The 10240-nt window shown below is 63.3% G+C and overlaps 1 protein-coding gene across 1 annotated transcript; it reads left to right on the forward strand.

The window, feature by feature from the left end:
- The first annotated feature begins 628 nt into the window (after positions 1–628).
- Positions 629–8177, forward strand: MYMK (myomaker, myoblast fusion factor). The gene is made up of 5 exons (XM_061154229.1): positions 629–763; positions 4357–4471; positions 4690–4838; positions 7280–7396; positions 7978–8177. Exons 1-5 carry the CDS (start codon positions 629–631, stop codon positions 8125–8127), a joined length of 666 nt encoding a protein of 221 aa, XP_061010212.1. The 3' UTR covers positions 8128–8177.
- Positions 8178–10240: the final 2063 nt, after the last annotated feature.

Consider the following 10240-nt stretch of genomic DNA (forward strand, 5'->3'; position numbering starts at 1 on the left):
TGTGGATGCGGGCTGGTAAAAGGTGAGACTTATCTACAAGGCCCTTGCGGTGATTGGCGGTGTGGTTTGGCCACTAAGCTATGTCCAGTTCTTGCAATCCCGTGGACTGTAGCCCGCCAGGTTCCTCTATCTGTGGGGTTTCCCAGGCAGGATACTGGAGAGGGCTGCCGTTTCCTTCTCCAGGGGAACCGGCTAACCCTTGGGCTCTCCTACCTCTTGCCCCCACCTGTGGACTCCTGACTCAAGCAACAGCGTCTGTTCTTTCTCATTCTGGGCTCCCCAGCGCCCCAGGGAGGGGCCAGGATGGAAAGCGGCTGGATGTCGGGGACTGTGTTCACAGGGGACTTTTCTCCACTGCTGCTGCCTCCGAGAAGTATGGTCTCCCTGAAGCAACAGCTCTGACCGATCCCAAAAAAAAATCAGAGACAAGTGCTGATCACATGGTCCGTCAGCTGTTGGACCCTCCCCGTGAGCTTCTCGACATGTGCGCTCACATCCCTGCCTCCTTCAGGGCATTTAAACCGCAGCTGCCACCGGGGGCCCCCACTGGAAGGAGCAGGCCCTGTCCCTCTCTTCTCCCTGCCCTGGGGACCCCGGCGGCCTGCACCTCGCCTCTCCTCCCCAGCCCATGGGGACGCTCATGGCCAAACTGCTCCTGCCCACAGTCAGCAGCCTGGCCTTCCTCCCCACGGTCAGCATCGCCGCCAAGAGGCGGTTCCACATGGAGGCCATGGTCTACCTCTTCACCACGTTCTTTCTGGTGGTAAGTCTGGGGGTCTGGGGAGAGGACCGCCCAGAGCACCTTCCCAGGGACAGAGGATGGGGGCTGCCTTTTCACCACTTTCCCATGTTGGGTGATGAAGAAAAGTGATGGGGGGCTGGTGAAAGAAAGAGCCCAGGAGAGAGGGCTGGGGGACTCCTTCACCTCCCTGGACCCGTTTTCCCATCTGGGCCAAGAGGCCCTCTGGGGTTGGTGTGAGTGAGACCAAGCCCACAGGGGCCAGGGACAGTAGGCCCAGGCCTGGCCCCCCGGAGGTTCCCCTTCTCTTGTCACTGGCCAACCGCCCCCCTCCAGGCGGCTCCTGGCTCCAGCTCCCTACCCCGCCCCCTGGTACCCCGGGCCCCGCAGGGGGACTAGCAGGGCCCTGGGAGCGTGAGGAGCCAAGGAATCTTCCTCCAGGACGCTGCAGCTGGCCTCGGCTCGGGACGGCCTGCTCACGTACGCGGTCTCTCCTTCGTGGGGCCTGCGCGTCTCCCTGGGTCCTTCCCGCTCTATTTATACTTCTGGCTGGCTCTCAGCTCCCCTCCCTGCCCCCGCCCCCCCTCCCCAGGGGTCCGTCTCGCTCTGTGCTTCTCTTCCTGACTCCCTCTGGGGCTGCCTTCTCTTGTTTCTCGGTCTGTGTCTGGTTCCCTCTTGATTTCTGGAGCTGTACGCCCGTGGAATTGACTTTCTGAATGTCTGGGTCTCTCCCTCCCTGGCCTTGCTCTCCCTCAGCCTCCACGCTTCTCTCTGGCTCCATGGATCCATCCCTCTAGCTTCTGTCGAGCTGTCTGTCCACCTCCCTACCTATGTACCCTCTCTGTGATCGAGCATCTTTACATGTATGTAACCAGCCACCTCTCTACCTGCCTGACCATCCATCCATCATCTATCTACGTCTTAGTGCCCTCCTGCCTCCGTACCCCTGACCCTCTGAAGCTCCTTCCTCCACCCTCCCCAGTGGACCCCCTGAGTGGCCCCACTGTGTCTCCCCACCATACTCCCTCAGTCCCAGCCTTGACTGAAGCCCAGCTCCCTGGGGTGGCATGCTCAGGGGGAGGTGAGTGACCCGAGCTCTGTGCAAGAGATGGCCTGCCCCCTGCGCCGGGCAGCTCGCTTCCCCAGCAGCAGCCCGGCCCTGCTCGTTCACACCATCTTGTCAACAGCCACTTCCCTCCCCACCACCTCCACTCAGGACCCCAGCTTGGGTGAGGGCCAGGAGGTCTGCCCGGCAGGTGGGAGACTGGGGCCAGGCAGGCAGGGGGCTTCCCTGCGGGGACGGGGGCCTGCATCTAGGGAGAGAAGCCGAGGTCTCATCCTCCAAGACCCCACGGGAGACCCAGCCCGGGAAACCACGGTCACCGCCGGGGCACCCCCCCCTGCCGGGGTGAGCTGGCCCCGCAGCTGCCTCCACGGCAGCCTCAGAGGCCCGCCTCGCCTGCCCCGCCCCGCCCCGCCCCGCCAGAGGGACAGGGCCAGCTGCCTCCGGTGACAAATGTCCTCTGGCCACAAAGACTCGCTCAGCCCCTTTCCCAGGAGCCCCGGCAGGCACCATCACTCCCCTTGGAATTTTCTGCTGGTGTACAGCCGACACCATCCCCGCTTCTGCCTCCCACGTGGCATCTTCTGCGTCCCGACCAGAAGGCGTGACAGCGGCAGGACACGGCGCTGTGTGCTCAGTCACGCGGAACTCCCCGGCCCACACCACCCGTGGAGCAGGGGCTCTGACCTCCAGTTGACAGAAGCCCCCACCCTGGCCCCAGGGGCCGTCAGCCACCCCTCCGAGCTCACAGCCAGGACCCGCCAGGTCGGCCTCCAGAGGCCATGTGTTTCCTGCCAGGCCCCTAGCCGCACGCCCCACCCCCACCCCGCCAGCGCCCCAGGGAGCCAGGTCCCGGCAGACGCAGGGGCCGAGTGCCCCCTGCCGCGTCCCCCTGCTCCTTGGCACCTGGTCCCTCCCCGAAGGTCGCCTGCCCCACCTGTCCCGCAGCAGTGAACCAAGGGCCTGGGCGTCAGGGCCCTTCCTGGGCCAGCTCTCCTCCAAACCGCTCCAAAACCCACCTCCCTGACCTCACGTTCGCAGGCAAGCCGCTGGCCGAGGGCAAGCCAGCTCTGCTGCGAGCTGGGGTCACGGCTGGGACAAGGCAGATGGGAGGGAGGGCACAGACAGCATCCAGAATTTCACAGCGATGAGGTCTTCCGGCCTACACAGTGATCTGTGCTATTACAGATGTACTGAATACAGAAGAGACGGCAGACCAGGGGACTCGGGTGGGGCTGGGGAGAAGGGGACCCGTGTCACTCATAGAGTCCGGCCCTGCCTGCCAGAGCTGTGCGGGGGAGCAAGTGTTCTTCCTCTATCCTGGAGGGGTGAGCACCTTGATCAGGCCCCACCTGAAGCTCCTTCTCTTTCCTGCACCAAACAGTCAAATCCACACCTGGTTCCTCCCCTTCAAGCTTTTCTTTCCCTGTGTCTCTTCAAAGCGTGTGGCATCCAAGGCCCAGCACAGTCCTCTAAGCAGGTCTGACCGGACAGGAAGGAGCAGCGCCCTCTCCTCCCTTGCCCTGGACACTATATCTCTGTTAATGCCACCTCGGTGCCCCACAGCTTTAGGGTTAGGGTTAGCTTTAGGTCACATAAAGCTGCAACCGGTGGAAGCTCTAAGCTGACCTCACCTTGGCTCGACACACCGGGAGACCCAGGGCTCCCCCCAACCCCACCCCACCCCCCACCGCAGCGCCCCTGGCATCTCCAGACGTGGACTGCTCTCCCGCACGCCTCTGCATCCTGCTGAGACGCGTTAACCAAGAGTCCATTGTGCTGGTCCCCAAGCCTGTTTATGCCCTTGAGCTTGTCAAAATAATTACATCACGTAATTAAATATTACTGAAAATGATGAAATGTGTACGCCAAAGGAGAGAGTTGTCCAGAAATAAGTGGACGGCTTTGAGAATACTGGCACTTTGCTTTCAAATTGCTTTCAAAGTCGATGTTGAGAGACGACCGTAGGAGTCGGGGCGGAGGCTGAGATGAGGATGCTGAGTTTAGCACCTACACAAGGGTGGGTGTGGGGTTGGGGGGTGTCTCTGCCATCTGCCCTCACTTCGGACAGAACTTGAGAGCTGCCAGCTGGCGGTTCTCAAAATGGGTTCCCTTCTGGCAGCACCCTGAGACCGGCCCGGGAGCCTCTTAGGAAAGCAGCTCTCCAACCTCCACTCCGACCTGCTGGCAGGGCATCTCACAGGCCGGGTCCGCGCCTGCATCTTCGCCAGCCCCCAGGGCTCCATAGCCTCGGTGGTCAGAGGGGTCACTTGTGGGAGAGGAGGCCCCCCAACTCTGGCCGGGGCAGAGCAGAGTGGTGCCTCAGGGAAAAGGCTCTGGCCTCAGCTGAGCAGATGCTGAGGGAAGGTGTAGATCACGTGGGAGGGTCCCCACCTCAGTGGGGCTTTGGGGGACCCTATGGGAGAGTGGTTCACAGTGGATGGGGGGACGGAGGCCGGGGCCGTTCAGCGGCCTGCCCGAGGCGCCGGCTCACAGGGCCTGGGGCCCCGGCGTGCTCGCCTCCCCGCTGAGCCTCCGTCTGTGTCTCCCGCAGCTCCACCACGCCTGCACCGGGCCCGGCCTGTCAGTCCTCTGTTTCCTGCGTCACGACGTCCTGGAGTACTTCAGCGTCTACGGGACGGCCCTCAGCATGTGGGTCTCGCTGATGGGTGAGTGGCCGCCCCCCGTAGCCCCGGCCCTGCACGTGGGGTCAGGATGCCCCACTGCCCGCTGCCCACCGGGGCCAGCCCGCTGACGGCCCAGCCCTCCGCTCACCTGTGAGAAGGCACGTGCAGGACACCAATGCCTCGACTCCCTTTTTTTGTAACCTTTTAAAACTGTGCGTCCAGAAGAGGCCCCTCACCTTGCCCCGCTCTCTCCCCCGCAGCGCTGGCCGACTTCGATGAGCCCAAGCGGTCGACTCTCGTGATGTTCGGCGTCCTGACCATCGCCGTGCGGATCTACCACGACCGCTGGGGCTACGGCGTCTACTCCGGCCCCATCGGCTCGGCCATCCTCATCATCGCGGCCAAGTGGGTACGTACCGTGTGAGCCTCAACACAATGGGCTGCCTCCCCTGGCGGAGACTCCTCCCTCCCAGAGTCTCAACCCACTTCCCATCTCAGGGGTTGGCAGGCTGGACACAGGGCCTCAGCTAACACACAGAAAGTGACCCTCCGCTGCGCCCGCCTTGCAGACCCCGTTTGTATTATGTCTGGACTCACCAGCTCTGGATCTGGCCCAAGTCACTTAACCTCTCTGCCTCATTTTCCATATCTGTAAAATGGGCATTACATTTCAGTACCTACCTCATAGGGGTTGGTTCAAAGATTTACTGAGATAATGCACCTTAAGGACTGGCATAGAACCTGGCTTCTATTATGCTCAACAAATAGGAGCTGCTATTATAGTCATTGTTATTATCATTATTATTGAAGAGTATGGCCAGTTTAGAGATGCAATGTCAAGTGGAAGTGGCCTGAGTTAATCCCAGGAAGACTTCCTGGAGGAGGTGAGCCTTGAGCCTGGTTCAGATGAAGAAGGAGGATGCAGTGTGAGGTCGACAGGAAGACAGAATCACTCGTGAGCATGCAAGTGGCCTGAGCCAGAGTTTCCAACACCAATGGCCCTTTGCTGGGCACGCAGGGATCTAGCACTCACAAGGCCTTTTACATATAGTCCCCAGGCTTCCCCCACCCCAAGGCCCTCCTGGCTGCAAGGACCGAAACCCACTCAAACTAGTCCAAGTGAAAGATGGATGCTGGGCAGAGCAGACCCAGGGCACTTCTGAGCCCCCAGTGCCCTGCGCCTTGAGGGGACCAGAATGTAGGCCTGGGAAAGAGGTGGGGTGGGGCAGGAGGTGAGAAGTTTCCCACCGACCCACTGTGCAGTCTGGGGAGGGAAAATAAAGTCCTGGGGGTGAGCTTTCCTAAGCTCCCCCCTCCTCTCTGTGCCAGAGAGCAGAGGATTTAGTTTGCCATTTGGGTAGTGAAGAAAGCAAGGCTGGGAGGTCAGCGACTTAACAAGAAGTCACGGCAGGACAAGCGAGGCCAGGCTGTGACTCCTCACATCTTGGGGAAGCCAAGCTGGCCCCACGCTGACCCAGGAGGCCCTCGGAGAGGCCGGGGGAGGAAGCGCGCTGGGGTCTGACTTGTCTGGACCCGAGGAAGGGCCGCGTTAATTAACATTCTGGAATGCGTAAACACAGAGAGCTCCCATCACTGATAATTCACTCCCTCCCTGGCAGGAAGTGGGATAAAGGCTCCTTGTTCCACCCTGAAGGATTGTCCCTCCCGCAGAATCTTGACCCGTCTGGCTCTGGGCTGGATTCTAATTAGCCAGGAGAGCGGTCCCTTGCCAGTGTCCCCGTGAAGGCCCACGGGAACCCAGGGCTGCTTGCCTCCCTCCATCTGGGGCTCAAATTGTGTTTTCTAGACCATTGAATGTGGAGTTTATTTTGGCTTTTCCAGGGCAGTTGTTTCCTGGAATGAGGGTGCATTTTTCTCCTGGAGGCTCGTCCCTTCTTGAGCAACGGTCAGGGAGAGGAAGTGCAGAGAGGGGGTGACCAGGGCTGGGGCAGGGGCCTCGAGTCCAGAGGTGCTGGGCGAGCTGAAGGCGGCCTCCCGGGCCCCCGGGCCCTGCGCCCAGAGTCACGCTGCCCAGCTGTGCCCACACACCCCCCGCGACTTTGCAGGTCCTCAGTCCTCACCAGTGGTGGAAAAGTCCAGAAAACGGAACACCGGATATCAGTGCGGAATTTATTTAGTGGCAAAACCAGGCCTGACCCAGCGGGAAGCTACTGACAGTCTTTCTGTGGGCCGCTGCAGGGGGAGTGCACGCGGGGCCCACCACCCAGAGCGTGTGTGACGGCAGGTTCCCTTGCTGGAATCCGAAACGCCCTGCCATCTGTAGCACTTGCGGTTCGGGCTCTCGGGACGCGGACCTGCATTGTCTTCGTCTGTTTAGTGAACGTGAACCCATGTTTCTAATTCCCACTTGAGTCTCACTCTAGGCAGCCCAGCTGAGGCACAGCCCTCTCACGTGCCGGGCAGGTTTGTCTAAGAAATGCTACGATGAGTCGGTCCACTCTGAAAGTGGCTAGAGGTCTCGCAGGGTCAGCCACACGCCTCCCATGCCCTCCTGTGGTCACGCTGGAGGGCAGGTCCCACACCGCCAACACCCCTTGGCTGGGGAACACCGCGTGACTGGTCCCCTGGGGCTCCCCTCTGGCTGGAAACTTGCAAGGGGCAAGTTTCTGCCTCTAAGAGGCGGACGGGGCAGGGGGTCCTTGTGGGGTCAAGAGGCCGAGGGCAGCCCCAGTCAGCCCAACCCAGGGGGGTCTCCCGCGCGTCCTGCAGCCGTGGAGCCCCATGTGCCTGGGCCCCTCCCCGAGCCCTGTCCCCGCTCCCCCCGGGGTGCCCGGGCTCACGTGCCATGGCTGGGGCCTGAGACCCTCCCTCTGGCCCCCGTCCCCGCAGCTGCCTCAGATGAAGGAGACAAGACGCCTGTTTCCGGACAAGAGCGTGTACACCCAGCAGATAGGCCCCGGCCTCTGCTTCGGGGCCCTGGCCCTCATGCTGCGCTTCTTCTTCGAGGTACCCTGGGAAGGGGCGGGGAAGGAGCCCCCCACAAAGGCCCTGCTTGGCCTGAGGCTGGATGGGGCCGCACTGCTCCAGGGAGCTCCAGCAGCACCCCACTCCTGCTGACACCAGCACCCCCGTTCAGTCACGGCCTGGTCCTTCCCCGGCACCACCAGCATCTCCAGGGGTGGGGGGCGGTACAGAGAGCTTGCCTTTGGTGGGTGCACAGCCCTGAAGGGGCCGGGACAGGAGCCACTCCTGGGGGGTGGGGAGGGGGGTCGGCATGGGGAGGGAGGGAGGAGCCCCACCCCACCCCACCGGCAACGCCCCAGTGAATCAGCACAGACCTTCGGTGGTCTCGGCGTGGAGGGCGAGACCAGTGTGGGCTGGACAGTGTCAGGAAGCCTCTTGGAGAGGACACTTGGCCAGACTCCCGAGGACGAGCTGGGCGGTTGGGGAGGGGCCCGCTGACCCCGGCAGGTGCCCGGGTTCACCAGGCCCAAAGCCGAGGCCCCAGGGCGGGAGGGGACGGGTGGAGGAAGACAGGCCTCGGGGCGGGGCTGAGGCTGCAGACCGGTCCGGTTCTGCCCCCGCAGGACTGGGACTACACCTACGTCCACAGCTTCTACCACTGCGCCCTGGCCATGTCCTTCACCCTGCTGCTGCCCAAGGTCAACAAGAAGGCCGGAAGCGCGGGGCCCCCCGCCAAGCTGGACTGCTCCACCCTCTGCTGTGCCTGCGTCTGACCGGGCATCCTGGCTCCGAGCCCCGCTCTGCCCCGTCCCCGGCCTGCCTGACCCGGAGGAACGTCCCTCCTCGGAGCCTGAGGCCTCTCCAGGGCTTCGGGAAGCACAGGCCAGGCGCTTCCTGAGAATCCACTTCTTAGGGGTGCTAAGCACCACGCTGGGAAGAAAAGAACTTTCTCCCTTCTGCTAAGCCAAGGTCCTGGCAGATGGGAGTGTCTGCAGAGCCCCGGAGCCAGCGTCTGCCCACCCCTCCCCCTTCTCTCTCCACCCAGTCCCAGCCACAAGGGGCCCTGCCCACCGTCCCCGGCCGTGTGCCCCCCACGTCACCTGCCACCTGTTATCTCTTGGCAACCGGTCTGCCCACTGCTGACCTGTGCCCTCAGGCTCAGCGCGCCAGGGTCAGCCAGGCCGCTCTGTCCCTTGCTGCCCTTCCCACCAGGCCCCTGAATCAAGCCATCTACACGTCCTGTCCACCCTCCTCATTTCATCCAGTCCTCAAAGCAAGTCTGAGTAGATGGCAAGTTCAAGGCCCAGAGGTATCCTACTTTGATGGGGAGAGAAGGTTGGAAAGTGATGTAGGGTTAAGATTATAATACGAAAGTCACTCAGTCATGTCTGACTCTGTGACCCCATGGACTGTAGCCTGCCGAGCTCCTCTGTCCGTGGGATTCTTCGGGCCCCAAGCTCGAGACGGCAGGGCTGACCTCAGCCCACTGTCCCCGGGGCCTGGCACCACTCCAGGCATCTCACTCTGGAGCACCTTCCGGGCCTTCGAGAGCCCACCCAGGGTGGGCCCGGGTCCGGAACCCCAAGTGAGGCCGCCGGGCCCCCAGGCTGGCCCCACGGGGCAGGGCTCACCGCCATGTGCAGAGGTCATCCCGCTCCCGTCCAGGGCCCGCCGGCACCGCCCGGTCGTGGGGGCGGGAGCTGGCCACCCAGACATCACCTCACAAAGCCGAGGCTCCCAGCTTCCCGAATGATCTGGGCACATTCGTCAGGCAGGAAGTTACCTACACCTGTCTGGGGCCTGTTTGTTTTTCCAGACGTGCAGCTGCCCACGTCCGTGCCCACCACGTGGGGCAGCCCCTGGTGTGTCCTGAAGTCACCCCGGCCACGCTTCAGGGAGACAGCTGGACCAGGCGGCCCCTGCAGCCTGGCCCCCGTGTGTCTGTGGGCCCCCTTGACTGGCCCCAGGGTCCCGCATCCTGGGGGCCTGGACACTCACAGCCCGGCCCTGGCCCCACCCCTTTCTGTCTCCACAGTCCGCTAGTGGCAGAGCGGCCCCCCACGCTCAGGGTCCTCGCCAAGCCTCGTGGGGCGAGAGCTCACTCATCACAGCTCCTGGGCTGTGACCCGGACGCGTCCCCAGGGGAGGGCACAGAACACGGGGGGCTCCGGCCCAGGGGCGGGCAGGTGACGCCTTGGTCGGCTTCGGGCCTTGCTGTGGGGGTGTGAGGACGCGTGTGCACACACAGACACTCACACACACCTGCGGAGACCTTGGGTCTGCCCCTCTGGCCTCCCAGTTCCACAGGGGGAGACGCACGGCTCAGCACCAGCTGGTAAGGCAAAGGACGGACTCTGCGGGCCGCGCGGGTGGAGGGGAGCCAGGCGGCATCACTCCATAAATCTGCAAGGTGGCCGGCCCCTGCCCACCACCTCCCGCCGTCCCCCGACCATCTCCCCAACCCATCACCTCCCTCCCAGCCCCCCCGGGCCCTCCCAGCGAGCGCGCCCCAGCTCCCAGCCCCGCGGCAGTGCAGTGCGTGGAAAGTTGGAGGCCGCAGCCTGCTCCCGAGCAGGGAGGAGGCAGAGGCCTGCCAGGCGCGTAGGGGCTGCACCCACAGGCTGCTCACTGTGGCTGCCCTGATTTATGAGGCCGTCTGGGAGCCTGGCCAAGTCTGTAAGTCACGGACAATTAGGAGGCGCGCTCCAGGCCTCAGCCCCGTCTGCCTCTTGGGCTCCAGGCCCGACTGCGCCCCTCCCGAGCACCGCTGGCCCCCGCAGAGACCCCCTCGTAAGGTCCCAGGGGCGGGTCTCGAGCCCACTTTGCAGATGAGGACCCTGACGGCCGGGGAGGCAGCAGCTGGCCCTCATCTCTTGGGCACAGATC

The sequence above is a fragment of the Dama dama genome, chromosome 11, assembly GCF_033118175.1.
Source record: "Dama dama isolate Ldn47 chromosome 11, ASM3311817v1, whole genome shotgun sequence".
Taxonomy (NCBI): domain Eukaryota; kingdom Metazoa; phylum Chordata; class Mammalia; order Artiodactyla; family Cervidae; genus Dama; species Dama dama.

Bases quoted from the DNA above. Each gene is read 5' to 3' on its own strand.
- MYMK (XM_061154229.1), top strand. From the start codon at position 629: ATGGGGACGCTCATGGCCAAACTGCTCCTGCCCACAGTCAGCAGCCTG. The intron at 764-4,356 runs GTAAGTCTGGGG...TGTCTCCCGCAG, and splicing joins TCACCACGTTCTTTCTGGTG to CTCCACCACGCCTGCACCGG. The intron at 7,397-7,977 runs GTACCCTGGGAA...CTGCCCCCGCAG, and splicing joins TGCTGCGCTTCTTCTTCGAG to GACTGGGACTACACCTACGT.